The sequence below is a fragment of the Chroicocephalus ridibundus genome, chromosome 27, assembly GCF_963924245.1.
Source record: "Chroicocephalus ridibundus chromosome 27, bChrRid1.1, whole genome shotgun sequence".
NCBI lineage: Eukaryota > Metazoa > Chordata > Aves > Charadriiformes > Laridae > Chroicocephalus > Chroicocephalus ridibundus.
The window spans coordinates 1,379,039-1,399,979 of record NC_086310.1 but is presented as its reverse complement, the minus strand read 5'-3'; the positions used below and the strand labels follow the sequence as shown (position 1 = coordinate 1,399,979).

Below are 20,941 nucleotides of genomic sequence, written 5' to 3'. Positions count from 1 at the left end.
TGGTCGTCCCCTCAGTAGAGCCATGGCATTTTGGGGGGGAGCTTGAGACCCACTCATGCACAAAGACGCCCCCCCCGCAGTGGTTTTGTGGTGTTTCAAGGCCCCCCCCCCCCCCCCGATTTTGTGGTGTTTCAAGGCACCCCATACGCCCATGGAGCCACTGTATGAGGATTTTGGACGGGAGGGTTTAGCCGACCGCCACTGCCACAATTTGGGGTAAAAAGGGGTTTCAAGGCCCCCCCCCCCCGCCCTCCTGTGGGGCTATTGAAGAAGGCTTTTGGGGGGATTTACCCCCAGTTTTGGGGGTTTACACCCCATTGGGGTAAAGAGGGTTTCAAGGTCCCTCCGACAAGATCTTGGGGTGTTTCAAGCCCCCCCTCCTCCCAATATTGTTTTGGGGAGATTTTCAAGCCTCCCCCCAACGGTGTCTTCTAGCAGGCCCCCCCCGCCCCCGCTCCCCCCCCAGGTCCCTCAGGGCCACTCAGGGGCGGATCCATCTTCAAGGCACTTTAATGAGTATGGGCAAGCCCCGCCCCCAACAAGCCCCGCCCCCAACAAGCCCCACCCCCCTCTCAAAAAAAACCCACCCCAAATAAGCCCCACCCCTACTGCTGGGGGGAGGTGGGGTCCCTGGGGGGCAGTTTTTAGGGGTTCCTTGGGCTCAAAGGCCCTTTCAGGGCTGGTCCCCAGGGGTAGTTTCAAGGGCCCCCCCTGGGCTGGAGAAGGTTTCGAGGGTCCCCCCCGGGCTGGGGGCAGTTTCGAGGGTCCCCCCAAGGGCAGAGGCAGTTTCCAGGCCCCCCCGAGGCCCAGCAACCTTTGGGAGGGGCTCCTTGGGGGCGGTTTCGAGGGGCTCCCTGAGGGCCCAGGGTGGGGACCCGCTGTCCCCGCTGTCCCCGCTGTCCCCGCTGTCCTCGCTGTCCTCGTCCTCCGCCCGCAGCATGCGGCGCACCGTGCGGGACAGCGTCAGCGGGTCACACCTGGGGGGGGGGGGGGGGATCAGTGAGGAGTTGGGGGGGGGCCCAGAGCCCCCCGCTATCCCATAATGCCCCACACGGCCCCTCTCCGACCCCCTGTGGGGAGGGGGCTATAGGTGCCCATAGGGGGGCTATAGGGGCCCATGGGGTGCTATAGGGTCCTATAGGGGGGCTATAATGAGCCCATGGGGGGGCTGCAAGGAGCCCATAGGGGGCCATGGGGTGCTATAGGGAGCCCATAGGGTGCTATAGGGGCCCATGGGGTTCTATAGGGTCCTATAGGGGGGCTATCAGGAGCCCATAGGGTGCTATAGGGTCCCGGGGGGAGGGGGCTGTAGGTGCCCATAGGGTGCTATAGGGGCCCATAGGGTGCTATAGGAGCCCATAGGGTGCTATAAGGGCCCATAGGGGGCTATCATGAGTCCATAGGTGGCCATAGGGTGCTATAGGGAGCACATAGGATGCCATAGGGAGCACATAGGGTGCTATAGCATCCCATAGGGGGGCTATCAGGAGCCCATAGGGTGCTATAGGGTCCCATAGGGGGGCTACAAGACGACCATAGGGGGCCATAGGGGGCTATAGGGGCCCATAGGGGGCTATAGGGAGCACATAGGATGCTATAGGGAGCACATAGGGTGCTACAGGGGCCCAAAAGGGGCTATCGGGAGCCCATAGGGTGCTATAGGGTCCCGGGGGGGGGTATAGGTGCCCATAGGGTGCTATAAGGGCCCATAGGAGGCTACAGGGGCCCATAGGGTGCTGTTAAGGGACCATAGGGTGCTATAGGGGCCCATAGGGGACCGTAAGGAGCTCATAGGGGGCTATAGAGGCCCATAGCAGGCTATAAGCACTCATAGGGTGCTATAGGGAGCCCACAGGGTGCTATAGGAGCCCATAGGGGGCTATAATGAGCCCATAGGGGGCCATAGGGTGCTATAGGGAGCACATAGGGTGCTATAGGGTCCCATAGAGGGGCTATCAGGAGCCCATAGGGTGCTATATGAGCCCATAGGGTGCTATAAGGGCCATAGGGGGCTATAATGAGCCCATAGAGGGCCATGGGGTGCTATAGGGAGCACATAGGGTGCTATAGGGAGCCCATAGGGTACTATAGGGTCCCGGGGGGTGTTATAGGTGCCCATAGGAGGCTATCAGGAGCCCATAGGGTGCTATAGTGGGCCATAGGGCGCTATAGGGAGCACACAGGGTGCTACAGGGGCCCATAGGGGGCTATCAGGAGCCCATAGGGTGCTATAGGAGCCCATAGGGGGCCATAGGGCGTTATAGGAGGCCATAGGGGGCTATAGGGTCCCGGGGGTCCCACCTGAGGCGCGCCCGTAGGGTGGCCACATGGCGCGCGGTGGCCGCGGCCCCGTCCCCGAGGTCCTCCAGCACCTGGCGCAGGTGGTGGCCCTGGGCCTGGGCACGGGCCGTCCCCGCAGCCACCGCGGCCACCTGCTCCCCCAGCGCCCGTCCCGCTGCCTCGCTGGCCTGCGCCTGTGGGGACACGGGGACATGGGGCGTGGGGACACGGGGACATGGGGACATGAGGCGTGGGGACATGGGGACATGAGGCATGGGGATGGGGGACACGGGGACACGGGGCGTGGGGACACATGGTGTGGGGACAGGGGACACGGGGACATGGGGCGCGGGGATGTGGAGACGCGATATGGGGACGGGGGACACGGGGACACAGGGACGTGCAATGCGGGGACGGGGGACACGGGGCGTGGGGATGAGGGACACGAGGACAGAGGGCGTGGGGATGAGGGACGGGGGGACACGGGGATGGGGGACACGGGGACACAGGGTGTGGGGACATGGGGACGGGGCGACACACAGTGTGGGGACAGGGGACATGGGGACATGCAGTGTGGGGACACGGGGACACAGGGTGTGGGGACATGGGGATGGGGGGACATACGGTGTGGGGACAGGGGACATGGGGACACGCAGTGTGGGGACATGGGGACACAGGGTGTGGGGACAGGGGACATGGGGACATGTGGTGTTGGGACACAGGGACACGTGGTGTGGGGACATGGGGACATGGGGACACGCACTGTGGGGACAGGGGACATGGGGACACATAGTGTGGGGACACGGGGTGTGGGGACATGGGGATGGGGGACACGCGGTGTGGGGACAGGGGACATGGGGACACGCAATGTGGGGACATGGGGACACAGGGTGTGGGGACAGGGGACATGGGGACATGTGGTGTTGGGACACAGGGACACGCGGTGTGGGGACATGGGGACATGGGGACACGCGGTGTGGGGACAGGGGACATGGGGACATGTAGTGTGGGGACACGGGGACACGGGGTGTGGGGACATGGGGATGGGGGGACACGCGGTGTGGGGACAGGGGACATGGGGACACAGGGACATGCGATGCAGGGACAGAGGACACGGGGCGTGCGGATGTGGGGACACGTGATGTGGGGACGGGGGACACAGGGTGTGGGGATGAGGGACACAAGGACATAGGGTGTGGGGACGTGGGGACGTGGGGACAGGGGACATGGGGACATGGGGCATGGGAACATGGGGATGGGGGGACACGCAGTGTGGGGACAGGGGACACGGGGACACAGGGTGTGGGGATGTGGGGACATGCAATGTGGGGACAGGGGACGTGGGGACACGGGGCATGGGGACGTGGGGACACGGGGACACGTGGTGTGGGGACACCTCAGGGACACGGGACATGGGGACACAGGGACACGGAGACACGCAGTGTGGGGATGGGGGACATGTGGTGTGGGGACGTGGGGACACGCGACACGCAACACTCAGCGTGGGGACGGGGGACATGGGGACACATGACATGGGGCGCGGGGACATGGGACACAGGGCGTGGGGACACGGGGACACGGGGCATGGGACGTAGAGTGTGGGGACACGGGGACACACACGGGGACGTGGGGACATATGTGGGGACATGAGGCACGGGGACACAAGGACACGGGGACACAAGGACACGGGGACATGGGGCATGGGGATGTGGGGACATGGGGACACGGGGACACGGGGACATGGGGTGTGGGGACATGGGAACGTGAGCATGGGGACACAGGGTGTGGGGACACTGGGACATCGGGACATGGGGCACGGGGGCATGGGGACACTGGGACACGGGGAGTAGAGACGCAGGGTGTGGGGACACAGGGACACGGGGACACGGAGCACGGGGACATGGGGACGCAGGGTGTGGGGACATAAGGACACGGGGACAATATGGAGCACGGGGACAGGAGGACACGGGGAGTGGGGACCTGGGGACATGGAGACACAGGGATGCAGGGACATGGGGACACGGGTGTGGGGACACGGGGACACGGGGCATGGGGACACGAGGACATGGGGACACAGGGTGTGGGGACACGGGGACATGGGGCGTGGGGACACGAGGACATGGGGACACAGGGTGTGGGGACACGGGGACATGGGACGTGGGGACACGAGGACATGGGGACACAGGGTGTGGGGACATGGGGTGTGGGGACACGGGGACACGGGCCGTGGGGACACGAGGACGTGGGGACACGGGGTGTGGGGGGACACGGGGTGACCCCGCCTCTGCTCCCCCCTGCCTGGCCAGGGACCCCATGGGAGCCACACGTGATGTCACCCCCCTCCTCCATGATGTCACACACACACACACACCCCGGTGATGTCACAGGTGATGTCACCCCACCTGCAGGCGGTAGCGCTCCCCCCGCAGCCGCTGCTCCTCCGCCTCCGCCAGCAGCACCCGCAGCCGCCGCCCGGCCGCCCGCGCCGCCCGCCTCAGCGCCGCCCGCGCCCTGCACCGGAGGACGCCCCGCGTCACCCACCACACCCGCGGGGACGCCCCGGGGACACGGGGACAAACTTGGGCCACCCTCGGGCCACCCTGAGACCATCTCGAGATCATCTAGGACCACCCTGGGGCCACCCAAGACCACCCTGGGACCACCTTGGACAACCCTGGGGCCACCCTGGGGCCACCCAAGACCATCCTGCGACCATCTTGGACCACCCTGGGCCACCAAAGACCACCCTGGAGCCACCCAAACCACCCAAGACTATCCCCAGGACCATCTTGGACCAATCAAGGCAACCCAAGAACACCCAAGACCAACCTAAGCCACCCTGAGACCATATTGGGACCACCTGGGACCAGCTAGGACCACCCTGAGGCCACCCAAGACCACCCTGGGACCACCCTGGGCCACCTTGGGCGCACACAAAACCACCCTGGGACCATCTTGGACCACCCTGGGCCACCCAAGACCACCATGGGACCACCTTGGGCCACTCTGAAACCATCTAGGACCACCCTGGGCCCACCCTGGGCCACCCTGGGACCATCTTGGACCACCCTGGGCCACCCAAGACCACCCTGGAGCCACCCAAATCACCCAAGAGTACCCCAGGACCATCTTGGACCACCCTGGGCCACCCAAGAACACCCTAGGCCACCCAAGACCATCCTGGGACCACCCTGGACAACCCTGGGACCATCTCGGACAACACTGGGGCCACCCAACGCCACCATGGGACCACCGTGGGCCACCCTGAAACCATCTAGGACCACCCTGGGCCCACCCTGGGCCACCCTCGGACCACCCAAGACCACCCTGGGGCCACCCAAGACCACCCTGGAGCCACCCAAACCACCCAAGACTATCCCCAGGACCATCTTGGACCAATCAAGGCAACCCAAGAACACCCAAGACCAACCTAAGCCACCCTGAGATGATATTGGGACCACCTGGGACCAGCTAGGACCACCCTGAGGCCACCCAAGACCACCCTGGGCCACCTTGGGCGCACACAAAACCACCCTGGGACCATCTTGGACCACCCTGGGCCACCCAAGACCACCATGGGACCACCTTGGGCCACCCTGAAACCATCTAGGACCACCCTGGGCCCACCCTGGGCCACCCTGGGACCATCTTGGACCACCCTGGGCCACCCAAGACCACCCTGGAGCCACCCAAATCACCCAAGAGTACCCCAGGACCATCTTGGACCACCCTGGGCCACCCAAGACCACCCTAGGCCACCCAAGATCATCCTGGGACCACCCTGGACAACCCTGAAAAACCCAGGGGCCACCCAAGACCACCCTGGGACCAACCTGGGTCACCTTGGGGCAACCCAAGACCACCCTGGGCCCATTGTGGACCACCCTGGGCCACCCAAGGCCACCCTGGGACCACCCTGGGACCATCTTGGACAACCCTGGAGCCACCCAAGACCACTCTGGGACCACCTTGGGCCACCTGGGACCATCTTGGACAACACTGGGGCCACCCAAGACCACCCTGGGACCACCTTGGACTACCTTGGGCCACCCTGAAACCATCTAGGACCGCTCTGGGCCCACCCTGGGCCACCTTGGGGCCACCCAAGAACACCCTGGGACAACGTTAGACCACCCTAGGCAACCCTGAGACCATCTTGGGACCACCTAGGACCACCCTGAGGCCACCCAAGACCGCACTGCGACCACCCTGGGACCATCTTGGACCGCCCCGGGACCATCTTGACAACCCTGGGGCCACCCAAGACCACCATGGGACCACCTTAGACCAACCTGGGGCCACCCAAGACCACCCTGGAGCCACCCAAACCACCCAAGAGTACCCCAGGACCATCTTGGACCACCCTGGGGCCACCCCAGCCCACCCGTGTTCCCCGCCTCACCCGGCCTCGCGCTGCAGGAGCTCCTGGAGGTGGTGGCAGCGGGCGCGCAGCGCGGCCTCGGAGGGGCCGGGGGGTACCCATGGGTGCTGCAGCCGCCCCCGCAGCGCCCGCTGCTCCCGCTCCAGCCGGGCCCGGGCCCCCGCCGCCTCCTGCGCCCGCGCCCCCGCCGCCGCCAGCGCGCGCTGCAGCTCCTCCGCCTGCACCCACCGCACCCATGGCACCCACAGCACCCGTAGGTGACCCCCCGTACACCCCCCCGTACCTCTGCGCCCCCCACGTTCCCCCCCCCCAGTCTCCCTCCAGCTGCCCCCGTGCTCCCCACACATCCCTCCATAGCTGCCCCCGTACAGCCCCCATAGCAGCCCCCCCATGGACCCATAGATTCCTCCCTCTCACCCCATTTTTCCCCCCCATACATCCCCCCATATGTGTGTGCCCCCCACATCCCCCTTCAGTCTCCCTCCAGGTGCCCACATCCCCCCACCGCTGCCCCCCATACATCCCCCAGAGGTGCCCCCCATAGGTACCCCCCCCCGAACCCTCCCACATCCCCCCTATACATCCTCCCATATGTGTGTGCCCCCCATGTCCCCACACATCCCCCCTCAATCTCCCTCCAGGTGCCCTTGCGCTCCCCATATGTCCCCCATAGGTGCCCCCCATGGGTGCCCCCCCATGGCCCCCATAGGTGCCTGACCTGGGCCTGCCTCTGGTGCAGGCGCTGCTGCAGCGCCCGGTTGTGCCCCCGCAGCTCCGCCAGCGCCGCCTGCAGCACCCCGGGGTCCTGGCCCCCCCTGCACCCATAGGCGCTATAGGGGCTGCAGGGGGAGCCAGGGGGACGGGGACCGTTTTGGGGGGGGGGGTTATAGGGGATGTGTCAAGGGGGGCGATAGGGGACAGGCCGGGGGGGGGTATAGGGGACACACCATGGGGCTATAGGGGACAGGCTGGGGGGGGTATAGGGGATGCTCTATGGGGCTATAGGGGACAGGCCATGGGGGCTATAGGGGACGCACCATGGGGCTATAGGGGACAGGCTGGGGGGGGGGTATAGGGGATGCACCATGGGGCTATAGGGGACAGGCTGGGGGGGGTATAGGGGATGCACCATGGGGCTATAGGGGACAGGCCATGGGGGGTATAGGGGACGCACCATGGGGCTATAGGGGACAGGCTGGGGGGGGTATAGGGGAGGCACCATAGGGCTATAGGGGACAGGCCATGGGGGCTATAGGGGACGCACCATGGAGCTATAGGGGACAGTCTGGGGGGGGTTATAGGGGACAGGCCATGGGGGCTATAGGGGATGCACCATGGGGCTACAGGGGACAGGCTGGGGGGGGTATAGGGGAGGCACCATAGGGCTATAGGGGACAGGCTGGGGGGGGGTATAGGGGATGCACCATAGGGCTATAGGGGACAGACCATGGGGGGTATAGGGGATGCACCATAGGGCTATAGGGGACAGGCTGGGGGGGGTATAGGGGATGCACCATGGGGCTATAGGGGACGCACCATGGGGCTATAGGGGACAGGCTGGGGGGGGCTATAGGGGATGCACCATGGGGCTATAGGGGACAGTCTGGGGGGGGCTATAGGGGATGCACCATGGGGCTATAGGGGACAGGCTGGGGGGGGTATAGGGGAGGCACCATGGGGCTATAGGGGACAGGCCATGGGGGCCATAGAGAATGTCCCATAGAGGACATACAGAAGTCTGTGGGTGTGGCCGGGGTGGGCGTGGCCGGGGCGGGGCAGACACTCACGTGGGGCTGGCTGGGCGGGGCACGTGGGCGGCGACGTCATCGCGCTCCCGCTCCGCCCGCCGCTGGGCATGCTGGGCCGCCGCCACTGCCTGCAGGGTGGGACGGGCGTGGGCACGCCCCCCCGCCGGGGAGACACGCCCACCACGCCCCACAGCCCCGCCCCCTGCCCCAGAGCTCCACCCCATGGAGCCTTAGCCCCACCCATTGACCTATAGTCCCAGCCCATTAGCCCTGCCCCCACTCAATAGCCCCACCCCCTGCCCCAGAGCCCCACCCCCTTATTCTATAGCTCCGCCCCCTGCCCCATAGCCCCGCCCCATTTTTCATTAGCCCCCATAGCCCCACCCCACTGCTCCTTAGCCCCGCCCCACCCCGCCTCTAGAGCCACACCCCATTGATCCTTAGCCCCGCCCCCTGCCCCCTAGCCCCATCCCATTGCTCTTCAGCCCCGCCCCCACATCCCTTAGCCCCGCCCCTCTGACTTTTAGCCCAGCCAATCTGTCCAATAGCCCTGCCCCCGGCTTCCTTAGCCCCGCCCCCGAGGTTGCTTAGCCCCACCCCCAAACCCCTTTAACACCCCCCCCGGCTCCCTTAGCTCCGCCCCCTCGCCGTGGCCCCGCCCACCTGCCGCAGCCTCTCCAGCTCCGCCTCCCGGACGCGGCGCCGAGACTCCGCCTCCTGCGCCCGAAGCTCCGCCCCCACCCGGGCTGCGCGGGCGGCCTCCAGCTCCGCCCACAGCAGCTGCCCCGCCTCCTGCCCGGGGGGGGAGGGGGAGGGGGAACAGGGCCACGTGAGGCCACACCCACTCAGTGGCCACGCCTGTCCAGCAAGCCCCGCCCATCCAGCAAGCCCCGCCCCCAGCCCGGGACGAAGCCCCGCCCACCTCTGGATGCCACGCCCCCCCGCCGTGCCTGCTCTCCCAGGCCACGCCCACCTCTGGCCACGCCCCTTTGGTTCCCCCAGCCACGCCCCCTGCCCTGACACGCCCTGTCCGAGACCACCCCGCCCCTCGCCATGACCGCACCCCCCCACGCCCCTGGCCCCGCCCACCTGTTGCTGCCGTAGGCGTTCGCAGGCCCGGTCACGTGCCCGACAGGCTCCGCCCACCCGGGCCCGGGCTCCGCCCACCGCAATCTCCAGCGCCCGCAGGGCCCCGCCCGCCGCCAGGCTCCGCCCCCTTTCCTGTGCCAGGCTCCGCCCCAGCGCTGCCACCTGTGGCAGGAGGGGCCAGGCAGTGAGTGACAGCTCCATGCCCCGCCCCCCCCAGGTGATGGACACCCCACGTGCCCCGCCCACCAAAGTGACGGACACTCCTATGTCCCGCCTCCAGGATGATTGACAGCCCCTTGTCCCACCCACCGAGGTGATGGACACCCCCATGTCCCGCCCACTGGGATGACGGACACCCCCATGTCCCGCCTCCAGGATGATTGACAGCCCCTTGTCCCACCCACCGAGGTGATGGACATCCCCATGTCCCGCCCACTGGGATGACGGACACCCCCATGTCCCGCCTCCAGGATGATTGACAGCCCCCTGCCCCACCCCGCCATGGAGAGGGGCGGGACACAGTGGTAACTGACAGGTGCTGGCCCCGCCCCTCCCTCCGAGGCCCCGCCCACCTGGTTGCTGAGGTCCCGGAGCTCCTCCTCCAGCTCCCGCCGATGCTCTGCCTGGGGGGGGCAGGGGACAAGGGGGGTGGCCGCGGAGGGGACCCAGGTAGCCGGGGGGGACCCAGGCGTCTGGGAGGGGACCGACGCGTCCGAGGGACCCTGCTCCATCCCCCCCCAGCTCCCCTGGGACCCAGGCGTCTGCGCTCCACCCCTTAGAGCCCCATGGCGGGGGGGGGCAGGGGGGGACACGACACCCGGGTCCCCTCGGGAGGGGGGAGCGGAGGGGATGGCTGGACGCCTGGGTCCCTTCCCACGGTGGGGGGGGGGGGGGAGGGGAGGGCCCGGACGCCTGGGTTCCCTTTCCCCGCCCCGTGCCCTAATTCCAGTCCAGGGACTGGACTGGGGCCAGTGGGGCCGGGGGAGGGGGCGCCCGTATGCCTGGGTCCCCCAGCCAAGGAGTGGGGGGGGGGGGGCAGGGAGCCCGGACGCCTGAGTCCCATGGAGGTGGGGGGGCATTACCCTTCCCCCCCCCCGCCGACCCCTGGGTCCCCCCATGGGGGTTGAGGCTTCCCCCAGACACACGGGTGCCCCCCGGACGCCTGGGACCCCCCCAGATTTCTGAGACACACACACACACACCCCCCCCCGCCAGATTCCTGGGACCCTCCGGACGCCTGGGTCCCCCCCGGATGCCTGGGTCCCCCTAGAGTGGGTGTCCTCCCCGCCCCCCCTTCCCCCCCACCTCGAACTCCTGGGTCCCCCCCGGACACCTGGGTGGCCCCCTCCGACGCCTGGGTCCCACTCACCTGCACCAGCCTGGGGGGGCCACATTGTCCCTTGTCCCCCTCGTCCACCATGACACCAACTGGGGGGGCCTGGAACAACAGAGACCTTGGGGAGACCCTACAATAACACCCCCCACCCCCCCCAAAGCAGCGTCAGCCCGGACGCCTGGGTCCCTTTTGGGGGGGGGGGTGACACAGGTGGGGTGGGGGCTGCCCGGACGCCTGGGTCCCTTTTCGGGGGGGGGGGGGGGGGGGGGTGACACAGGTGGGGTGGGGGCTGCCCGGACGCCTGGGTCCCTTTTCGGGGGGGGTGACACAGGTGGGGTGGGGGCTGCCCGGACGCCTGGGTCCCTTTTCGGGGGGGGTGACGCAGGTGGGGTGGGGGCTGCCCGGACGCCTGGGTCCCTTTTGGGGGGGGGGGGGGTGACACAGGTGGGGTGGGGGCTGCCCGGACGCCTGGGTCCCTTTTGGGGGGGGGGGGGTGACACAGGTGGGGTGGGGGCTGCCCGGACGCCTGGGTCCCTTTTTGGGGGGGGGGGTGCCCTCACCTGCTGGGTGTCCGTCCCTGCGATGCTGAGCCCGTGGGACCCGGTCGTCCAGGGTCGGGGGGGGACCGGGAACACCCTGTGCCACCCACGCCGCGGGCACGGGAGGGACTCAAGCGTCCGGGCACCTCCCCCCCCCACCCCCCCACCCCACCCCCAGGCTCTACCCACAGGGCCCAGGGCCCGCCCACCCCCCGGGGCACCCAGATGTCCGGGGACATCAGTTCAGCTCCGCCAACTCCAACCCTTGGGTGCCACCACCCGCCCTCGCCCGAGGGACCCAGGTATCCAGGCACCTCCCCGGGGGCACCCAAAAGGTCACGGCCGTTGAGATGTTCCCTGGATGGTGGGGAAGTGCGGTGATGTCATAGTGCCGTCTGTGATGTCATAGCGCCGTCTGTGATGTCACGCCGCCGTCTGTGATGTCACAGCGCCAGCTAGGGGGCCACAGAGGGCAAACCCAGGCAGGGAGGGGCCGGGGGGGTGGGGGTGTGGGGGTTGGGTGTGACTGTGACATCACACTGGTGACATCGCAGGGCATGGCAGTGATGTCACTGCGGGGGTTCTGTGACTGACTCACACCCCTGTGGGGGGGAAGGCCCAGGGAGGGTGGGGGGACCTTCATGGTGGGCACATGAAGAGGGTCAATGGGTCATACAAATGGCCATTCCTGAGGTCATCTGTGCAGAGTGATGTCATCATCGGTCAAAATGGAGAAACACAGAGTGACACGGGTCAACACGGGTCAACACAGGTCAACACGGGTTAGCGTAAATCAACATGGAGCAACACAGGCTGAGATGGGGCAACACATGGGTCCAAATGGAGACACACGGAGTGACACGGGTCAACACGGGTCAACGTGGGTCAACAAGGATCAACACGGGTCAACATGGATCAACAACACAGACCAGCAGAGATCAGCGTGGGGCAACATGGGTCCATGCAGGGCAACGTGGGTCAAGTCAGCTCAACGGTGATCAGCAGCAACACGGGTCAGCAGGGACCGGCACCGGTCAACACAGGTTAACATGGATGAACATAGATCAATGTGGGTCAACGTGGGTCAAGAAGCATGGGTCAACGTGGGTCAATACAGACTGATGTGGGTCAACATGGAGTGACACAGGCCAACACAGGTCAAAAAATATGGGTCACCACAGATCAACACTGGACCAACATAGGTCAACGCAGATTGACACGGGTCAACATGGATCAACACAGGTCGACATGGGTCAAAATGGAGCATCACAGCGTGACATGGGTCAACATGGGTCAACATGGGTCAACACGGATCAGTACAGAGCAACATGGGTCAGCACGGGTCAAGACACATGGGTCAACGAGGTTCAACATGGCACTGCCATGGGCCAGCACAGATTGACACGGGTCAACATGGCTCAGCGCGGGTCGACGTGGGTCAACACAGGGCAACACGGGTCAACATGGAGTGACACAGGTCGACATGGGCCGACATGGGCCAACACGGGCCAACACTGATTGACGTGGGGCAACAAGCCCTGAGCCCATAGAGACCCCTGTAGGGGTCTGTAGAGGATGTGGGACCTATAGGGATCCCCTACAGGGATGGTCTCTAGGGATGCCCTATAGACCCCATAGGGCCAAATAGTATATAGGGGATCCCATAGCCCATAGAGACCCTTAGAGAGGGCTAGAGAGGATGTGGGACCTATGGAGATCCCCTATAGGGCCAAATGGTCTGTAGGGATCCCCTATAGACACCGTAGGGCCAGTTTGGCTGTATGGGGTCTACAGGGGATCCCACAGCCCAAAGACATCCCTATAGGGGTTTATAGAGGATGCGAGCCCTATAGGAATCCCTAGGGGTAGTCTATAGGGGATCCCTGAGCCCATAGAGATCGCTATAGGGGGCCATAGAGGATCCACGCCCCATAGGGATCCCTGGGGGTGCTCTGTAGGGGGTCCCCTATAGACCCCATAGGGCCAAATAGTCTATAGGGGATCCCATAGTCCATAGAGACCCTATAGGGGTCTATAGAGGATGTGAGCCCTATAGGGATCCCTAGGGGTAGTCTATAGGGGATCCCGGAGCCCACAGAGATCCCTATAGGGGCCTATTAGGATGCTAGCCCTATAGGGATCCTCTATAGACTATAGGGCATGAAGGCCAGTATGGAGGTCCATGGGAGGACCAGGCACTACAAGAATCCCTATGGGGCTCCATAGGGGATCCCAGACCTATGGGGAACCCCATGGGGATCTATAACCAGGGGTCTATAGGGGATCCCTCAGGGGTTCTATAGAGGGTTGTGGCCCTATGGGAGTCCCTGTGAGAGTCTATAGGGCAGCGCACCCTTACGGGGTACCTATGGGGCTCTACAGGGGATCCGAGCCCTATGGGGATCGCTATGGAGGTCTATAGGGCTTCTGACCCTATGGGGGTTGCTGCTGGGGTCTATAGGGGTCTACAGCCCAATAGGGGTCACTACGGGGGCCTATTGGGATCCCAGCGTGACAGGGTCTCTATAGGGGTCTACAGGGGACTGCAGCCCAATGGAGGTCCCGATGGGGATCTATATGGGATCCTGGCCCTATGTGGGTCCTTATGGGGCCTATAGGGGACTGCAGCCCAATGGGGGTTCCTATGGGGGTCTGTAGGGATCCTAGCCCTATGGGGCTCCCTATGGGGGTCTATATGGTATTGTAGCATTATAGTGGGGTCTATGGGGGAACCTGGCCCCAGGGGGTTCCCTATGGGGGTCTATAGGGGCTCCCTATGGGGTCTATAGGGTATCATGGCACTATGGGGTCCCTACGGGGGTCAATAGGGGCTCCCTATGGGGTCTATATGGTATCGTGGCAGTATGGGGGTCCCTATGGTGGTCTATAGAGGTTCCCTATGGGGTCTATAGGGTGTTGTGGCACACTGGGGGTCCCTATGGCGTTCCCTATGGGGGTCTATAGGGGCTCCCTATGGGGTCTATATGGTATCGTGGCAGTATGGGGGTCCCTATGGTGGTCTATAGAGGTTCCCTATGGGGTCTATAGGGTGTTGTGGCACACTGGGGGTCCCTATGGCGTTCCCTATGGGGGTCTATAGGGGCTCCCTATGGGGTCTATATGGTATCGTGGCAGTATTGGGGTCCCTATGGTGGTCTATAGGGGCTCCCTATGGGGTCTATAGGGTATCGTGGCAGTATGGGGGTCCCTATGGTGGTCTACAGAGGTTCCCTATGGGGTCTATAGGGTGTTGTGGCACCCTGGGGGTCCCTATGGCATTCCCTGTGGGGGTCTATAGGGGCTCCCTATGGGGTCTATAGGGTATCATGGCACCCTGGGGATCCCTATGGGGGTCTATAGGGTTCCCTATGGGGTCTATAGGGTGTTGTGGCACCCTGGGGGTCCCTATGGCATTCCCTGTGGGGGTCTATAGGGGCTCCCTATGGGGTCTATATGGTATCGTGGCAGTATTGGGGTCCCTATGGTGGTCTATAGGGGCTCCCCATGGGGTCTATATGGTATCATGGCAGTATGGGGGTCCCTATGGTGGTCTACAGAGGTTCCCTATGGGGTCTATAGGGTGTTGTGGCACCCTGGGGGTCCCTATGGCATGCCCTATGGGAGTCTATAGGGGCTCCCCATGGGGTCTATATGGTATCGTGGCAGTATGGGGGTCCCTATGGTGGTCTATAGGGGTTCCCTATGGGGTCTATAGGGTGTTGTGGCACCCTGGGGGTCCCTATGGCATTCCCTATGGGGGTCTATAGGGGCTCCCTAGGGGGTCTATAAGGCATTGTAACGCTATGGGGGTCGCTATGGGGGTCTATAGCGTCCCCCGGGCGTGCGAGGGGCGCCCTGAGGGTCCCCGCGGGGGCGGTGGCGGCTCCCGCCCCATCTCTATGGTGGGGGGTGCGGGGGGGTGTGTGTGTGCGGCTGGAGGACCCCGGCTCTATGGTCCTCGCTCAACTTCCGGTGCGGCCCCGGAAGTGACGCGCCGCCCCGGGGGCGGTTGCCGGAAGCGGCGGCGGCGGCGCTTCCGGGTGTGGCGGGGCCGGCGGCGGTTCCGGGTGCGCGGAGGTGAGTGAGGCCCCGCCCCCCGCCCCGCCCCCCCCCGGACACCCGGGGCCCTTTGGGGGGGGTGGGGGGTGGCCCCCGGGAGGGGGGTGACACACCCCGGTGACGTCCCGCCGGGTGTCCCCGGGCCCCTGCCGACGCCCTGCGAGGTGGCCCCGAGCCCCCCACGGGTGACGTCATCGGCGCCGTCCCCGCCACCCGCTGACGTCACGCGAGGTGTCCCCAACCTCTCGGTGGCTTCTCCACCCCACCTCGATGTCCCCAACCCTCGGTGACGCCCCAAAGGGCGCACCCAGCCCCTGGTGATGTCACCCGAGGTGCCCCCAACCCCTGGTGACATCCCATAAGGTGTCCCCAGCCCTTCGTGACATCACAGAGGGTGTCCCCAACCCCTGGTGACATCACACAGGGTGTCCCCAGTTCTCGGTGACATCCCATAAGGTGTCCCCAGCCCTTGGTGATGCCCTGGTGGCATCTCCAGACCACGTTGATATTGCCCACCCTATGGTGACATCCCATAAGGTGTCCCCAAGCCCTGGTGACATCACACAGGGTGTTGCCAACCCATGGTGACATCACATAGGGTGTCCCCAGGTCCTGGTCATTGCCCTGGTGGCATCTCCACCCCATGTTGATGTCCCAGCTGTGTCCTTAACCCCCGGTGATGTCCTCAGTGGTGTCCCCTGATCTTGGTGATACCCTGGTGGCATCTCCACCCCACATGGATGTCCCCAGCCCATGGTGACATCCCATAAGGTGTCCCCAGACCCTGGTGACACCCTCATCTCTTCTCCACCCCATGTTGATGTCCCCAGTCCGTGGTGACACAAGATGTCCCCAGCTTCTGGTGATCCCCTGGTGGCATCTCCACCCCACGTTGATGTCCCCAGTCCCTGGTGACACAAGATGTCCCCAGCTTCTGGTGATCCCCTGGTGGCATCTCCACCCCACGTTGATGTCCCCAGCTGTGTCCTTAACGCCCCTGGTGATGCCCTCAGTGGCGTCCCATGAACCTGGTGATGCCCTGGTGGCTTCTCCACCCCCCGTTGATGTCGCCAGCCCCTGGTGACACCCCATAGGGTCTTCCCAGACCCCAGCAATGTCCCCTAAGGTGTGTCCACCCCCTGTCAATGTCCCCAGCCATGTTATGATCCTGGTGACACCCTGATGTCTTCTCCTGTCTGTCCCCAGCTGCGTCCTTAACCCCCCAGAGATGTCCTGCGGGGTGTCCCATGATCCTGGTGATGCCCTGGTGGCTTCTCCACCCCGTGTTGATGTCCCCAGCCCATGGTGACATCCCATAAGGTGTCTCCTCCACACCTCGCTGGTGTCCCCAGCTGTGTCCTTAACTCCCCCTGGTGATGCCCTCAGTGGCGTCCCATGATCCCGGTGATGCCCTGGTGGCTTCTCCACCCTGCGTTGATGTCCCCGGTCTGTGGTGACACTCCATACAATGTCCCCAAACTCTATTGCTCCTCCCTCAGGTGTCTCCAGACCTTGCTGTGGCCCCCGGTGGCCACCATGGCGGAGGCCGTCCACTACATCCATCTCCAGAACTTCAGCCGCTCCCTCCTGGAGACCCTCAATGGCCAACGCTTGGGTGGCCACTTCTGCGATGTGACCGTTCGCATCCGCGAGGCCACCTTACGCGCCCACCGCTGCGTCCTGGCCGCCGGCAGCCCCTTCTTCCACGACAAACTCCTTTTGGGTCACTCGGCCATTGAGGTGCCACCAGTTGTCCCCAGCGGCGCCGTGCGTCAGCTGGTGGAGTTCATGTACAGCGGTTGCTTGGTGGTGGCCCAGTCGGAAGCTCTCCAGATCCTCACCGCTGCCTCCATCCTCCAGATCAAAACCGTCATCGACGAGTGCACCCAGATCATCTCCCAGAGCCGCGGGCCCAAGGTCCTGCCCCCGGCCCCTCCCCGGCCCCGCCCCGACCCCGCCCCAGCCGACACCCGCCACAAGCCACCGCCGGAGCCCGACCTCCGCTTCGGCCAACTGGAACCGGCGCCCAGTTGCCACAGCCGGAAGCAACGGCAACCGCTGCGGCTCCAGCTGCCGGTCAAGGAGGAGGAGGAGGAAGAGGAGGAGGAGGAGGAGGGGACGGCCACTGCTGTCACCGGGGAGGAAGGCTTCGCCGCCCCGCCCTTTGTCACCGAGGAGCCACCATTCTTTGGGGATGTCTTCACCGACGCCTTCCTGCCCCCTTGGCCCGGCGAGGACACTGGGGGCTTGGAGACACCGGGGCGGGCGCCGGCATTCGGGGCCAAGGTGACAACGGGTGGCTTCGTGCCACCACCACCGCTCTACGAGGGGGGCACGGAGGGTGGTGTCCCCTCGGTCCCCGAGGTGGCCCAGGCCGGTCCCTCGCGGTGTCCTGAGCCCTCCTACCAGTGCAGTCACTGCCAGAAGACCTTCAGCTCCCGCAAGAACTACACCAAACACATGTTCATCCACTCCGGTGAGGGGACACGGAGGGGACATGCATGGCGGGGGGGACACATGGTGGGGACACAGGGACCACCCAGCTCACACGGGTCCCTTGTGGGGACAGGGGAGGTGGGGACATGGAAGGGCGGGGAAATGTTGGGGGGACATGGAAGTGGGGACACGTGGGGACGTTGGGATGGGGATGGTGATGGCGGTGACGTGTGGAGGGTTGGGGGCCCGTGTCACTCCATGTCAATCCACGTTGACACGCGTTGCTCTGGGTTGGTCCATGTTGACACGCGTTGCTCCACGTGATCAGTGTTGACCTGTGTCACTCTGTGGTGACCCATGTCACTGTGTGGTGACCCACATCACTCTGTTGACCCGTGTTCATCAAGTGTTGACCCATGTCATTCCTGGTCAATCCGTATTGACACGTGTTGCTCTGTGTTGGTCCGTGTTGACACACGTTGCTCCATGTGATCAGTGTTGACCCATGTCACTCTGTGTTGACCCATGTTGATCAAGTGTTGACCTGAGTTGACCCATGTCACTCCTTGTCAAACCATGTTGACACATGTTGCTCTGTGTTGACCCATGTTGACACGTGTTGCTCCATGTGATCAGTGTCACTCTGTGTTGCCTCACATTGACCCATGTCACTACGTGCTGACTCACGTCAGTCTGTGGTGACCCATCTTGATCTAGCGTTGATCTATGTGTTGCCCCTCATTGATCTGTGTTGCCTCGTGTTGACCCACGTTGACCTGTGCTGACCAATGTTGACCTGTGTTGATCCATGTTGACCCATGTTGATCAGTGTTGACCCATGTCACTCCGTGTTGCTCCATTTTGACCCATGTAGACCTGTGTTGATCCATGTTGTCCCATGTTACTCTCTGTTGACCCATGTTGAGCCAGTGTTGACCCATTTTGACCCGTGTTGACTCATGCTGATCCGTGTCGCTTTCTTAATCCGGTGACCCATGTTGGTCTGTGTTGCTCCATGTTGACCTGTGTTGATCTGCTGACCCATGTTGACCTGTGCTGACCGACGTTGATCCACGTTCACCTGTGGAACCATGTTGACCCATGTTGATTTGCATTGACCCATGCTGCTCTGTGTTGCTCCATTCTGATCCATGTTAATCCATGTTCACCTGTGGATCCCTTTGACCCATGTTGGTCCATGTTCACCCATGTTGCTCCATGTTACCTGTGTTGACCCATGATGACCTGTGTTGCTCCATGTTGACCTGTGTTGACCCTCATCGATGCATGTCACTCCCTTTTGACCCATGTTGATCCATTGACTTCTGTTGATCTGTGTTGTCTCACGTTGACCCGTGTCACTCCGTGTTGACCTGTGCTGGCCCATGTCGACCCATTAACTTGTGTTGCTTCGTGTTCATCCATGTTGACCTGTATTGATCCGTGTTGGCCCACGTTGGTCCATGTTGACCTGTATTGAACCGTGTTGACCCATGTCAACCTGTGTTGCCCCGTGTTGCCCTGTATTGATCCATGTTGACTCATGTTGACCCCTGTCAACCCGTGTTGCTTCACGTTGCTCCATGTTGACCTGAATTAATCCATGTTGACCCACGCTGATCCGTGTTGACCTGTATCGATCCGTGCTGACCTGTATCGGTCCATGTTGACCCATATCAACCTGTGTTGCTTCATGTTGCTCCGTCTTGACTTGTACTGATCCATGTTGACCCGTGTCAGCCTGTGTTACTCCATGTTGACCCGTATTGACCTATGTTGACTCATGCTGATCCATGTTGACCTGTACCGATCCATGTTGACCTGTATTGCTCCATGTTGACCCATGCTGATCCGTGTTGACCTGTATCGATCCATGTTGACCCATATCAACCTGTGTTGCTTCATGTTGCTCCGTCTTGACTTGTACTGATCCATGTTGACCCGTGTCAGCCTGTGTTGCTCCATGTTGACCTGTATTGACCTATGTTGACTCATGCTGATCCATGTTGACCTGTATTGCTCCATGTTGACCCATGCTGATCCGTGTTGACCTGTATCAATCCATGTTGTCCCACATTGGGCCGTGTTGACCTGCATTGATCCGTGTTGACCCGTATTGATCCATGCTGACACGTGTTGATCTGTCTTGACCTGTATTGATCCATGCTGACCCATATTGATCCATGTTGACTCATGGTTGTCTCTCTGTAGGCGAGAAGCCCCACCAGTGCTCTATCTGCTGGCGCTCCTTCTCTCTCCGTGACTACCTGCTGAAGCACATGGTGACCCACACGGGTGTCCGCGCCTTCCAGTGTGGCGTCTGCTGCAAACGCTTTACCCAGAAGAGCTCCCTCAACGTCCACATGCGCACCCACCGCCCCGAGCGCTTCCAGTGCCGCCTCTGCACCAAGGGCTTCTCCCACCGCACCCTCCTCGAGCGTCACGCCGCTGCCACCCACCCTGTGCCACCACCGGGGCCACCGCCGGGGCCGCCGCCACCGCCGCCACCACCACCACCTGAAGCCGGGCTGGCAACGTGGCCAGGAGCTGAGGCTGCGGGTGCCGGCCCTGCTCACACGGCGTGAGGGTGCCCCTAGGGGGGTCCCTGTCACCCCCAAATTGCCGCGGGGGTGGGTTTGGGGGCTCCCCCGTGCCCATGGATGAGCCCCTGGGGCTGTTTGAGCACCCCGGGGGGAAACCTGGAGGACTTTGACTCCACCCCAGCCATGGGTTCGATGCCCTGGATGGACAGATGGAAGGAGATGGGGTCTGTCCTGCTTGTCCCCTCCTGGTGATGTGGTTTTTGTCCCCCCAGACCGCGGTGGTGGGGGCAGTTCAACGGACTTGGTGGCACCGGTGGGCGGTGACAATCAACACGCGGGTTTAAGGATGGTTTTAGTGCCGTTATGGCGATTTTTTTCCCTAAAAATTCCCCCCCCTCCTCACTGCTTGCCCACGTGCCATCTCACTGACTGAATGGTGGGGGCCAACCGTGGGCACGTGGGCCAACCACGGAAGGGCCACAGTAGCTGTTGGACACATCATGGGACCTCCCTGAGTCTTTGTGATGACA

General features: G+C 63.7%; 2 protein-coding genes across 2 annotated transcripts; one reads left to right on the top strand and one right to left on the bottom strand.

The window, feature by feature from the left end:
- Positions 1–620: 620 nt before the first annotated feature.
- LOC134507736 (myosin heavy chain, embryonic smooth muscle isoform-like) lies at positions 621–10,918 on the bottom strand. Its single transcript, XM_063318585.1, has 10 exons — positions 10,868–10,918; positions 10,071–10,121; positions 9,499–9,660; positions 9,073–9,201; positions 8,449–8,537; positions 7,380–7,500; positions 6,683–6,879; positions 4,683–4,791; positions 2,302–2,474; positions 621–977 (listed from the first exon to the last, which is right to left on the bottom strand). Exons 1-10 carry the CDS (start codon positions 10,916–10,918, stop codon positions 674–676), a joined length of 1,386 nt encoding a protein of 461 aa, XP_063174655.1. The 3' UTR covers positions 621–673.
- Positions 10,919–15,367: 4,449 nt separating this feature from the next.
- Positions 15,368–20,813, top strand: ZBTB45 (zinc finger and BTB domain containing 45). The gene is made up of 3 exons (XM_063318598.1): positions 15,368–15,450; positions 16,932–17,908; positions 20,080–20,813. The coding sequence occupies exons 2-3, from the start codon at positions 16,969–16,971 to the stop codon at positions 20,451–20,453; spliced, it is 1,314 nt and encodes a 437-aa protein (XP_063174668.1). The 5' UTR covers positions 15,368–15,450; positions 16,932–16,968; the 3' UTR covers positions 20,454–20,813.
- The last annotated feature ends 128 nt before the right edge of the window (positions 20,814–20,941 follow it).

What these genes read in the sequence shown, in the direction of transcription:
- LOC134507736 (XM_063318585.1), bottom strand. Translation starts at nt 10,918, where the DNA reads ATGGTGGACGAGGGGGACAAGGGACAATGTGGCCCCCCCAGGCTGGTG. An exon ending in TCCGGGACCTCAGCAACCAG is followed by an intron (nt 9,661 to 10,070) that starts GTGGGCGGGGCC and finishes CTCCTGCCACAG; the next exon opens with GTGGCAGCGCTGGGGCGGAG. An exon ending in ACCCTACGGGCGCGCCTCAG is followed by an intron (nt 978 to 2,301) that starts GTGGGACCCCCG and finishes CCCCCCCCCCAG; the next exon opens with GTGTGACCCGCTGACGCTGT.
- ZBTB45 (XM_063318598.1), top strand. Translation starts at nt 16,969, where the DNA reads ATGGCGGAGGCCGTCCACTACATCCATCTCCAGAACTTCAGCCGCTCC. An exon ending in ACACATGTTCATCCACTCCG is followed by an intron (nt 17,909 to 20,079) that starts GTGAGGGGACAC and finishes GTCTCTCTGTAG; the next exon opens with GCGAGAAGCCCCACCAGTGC.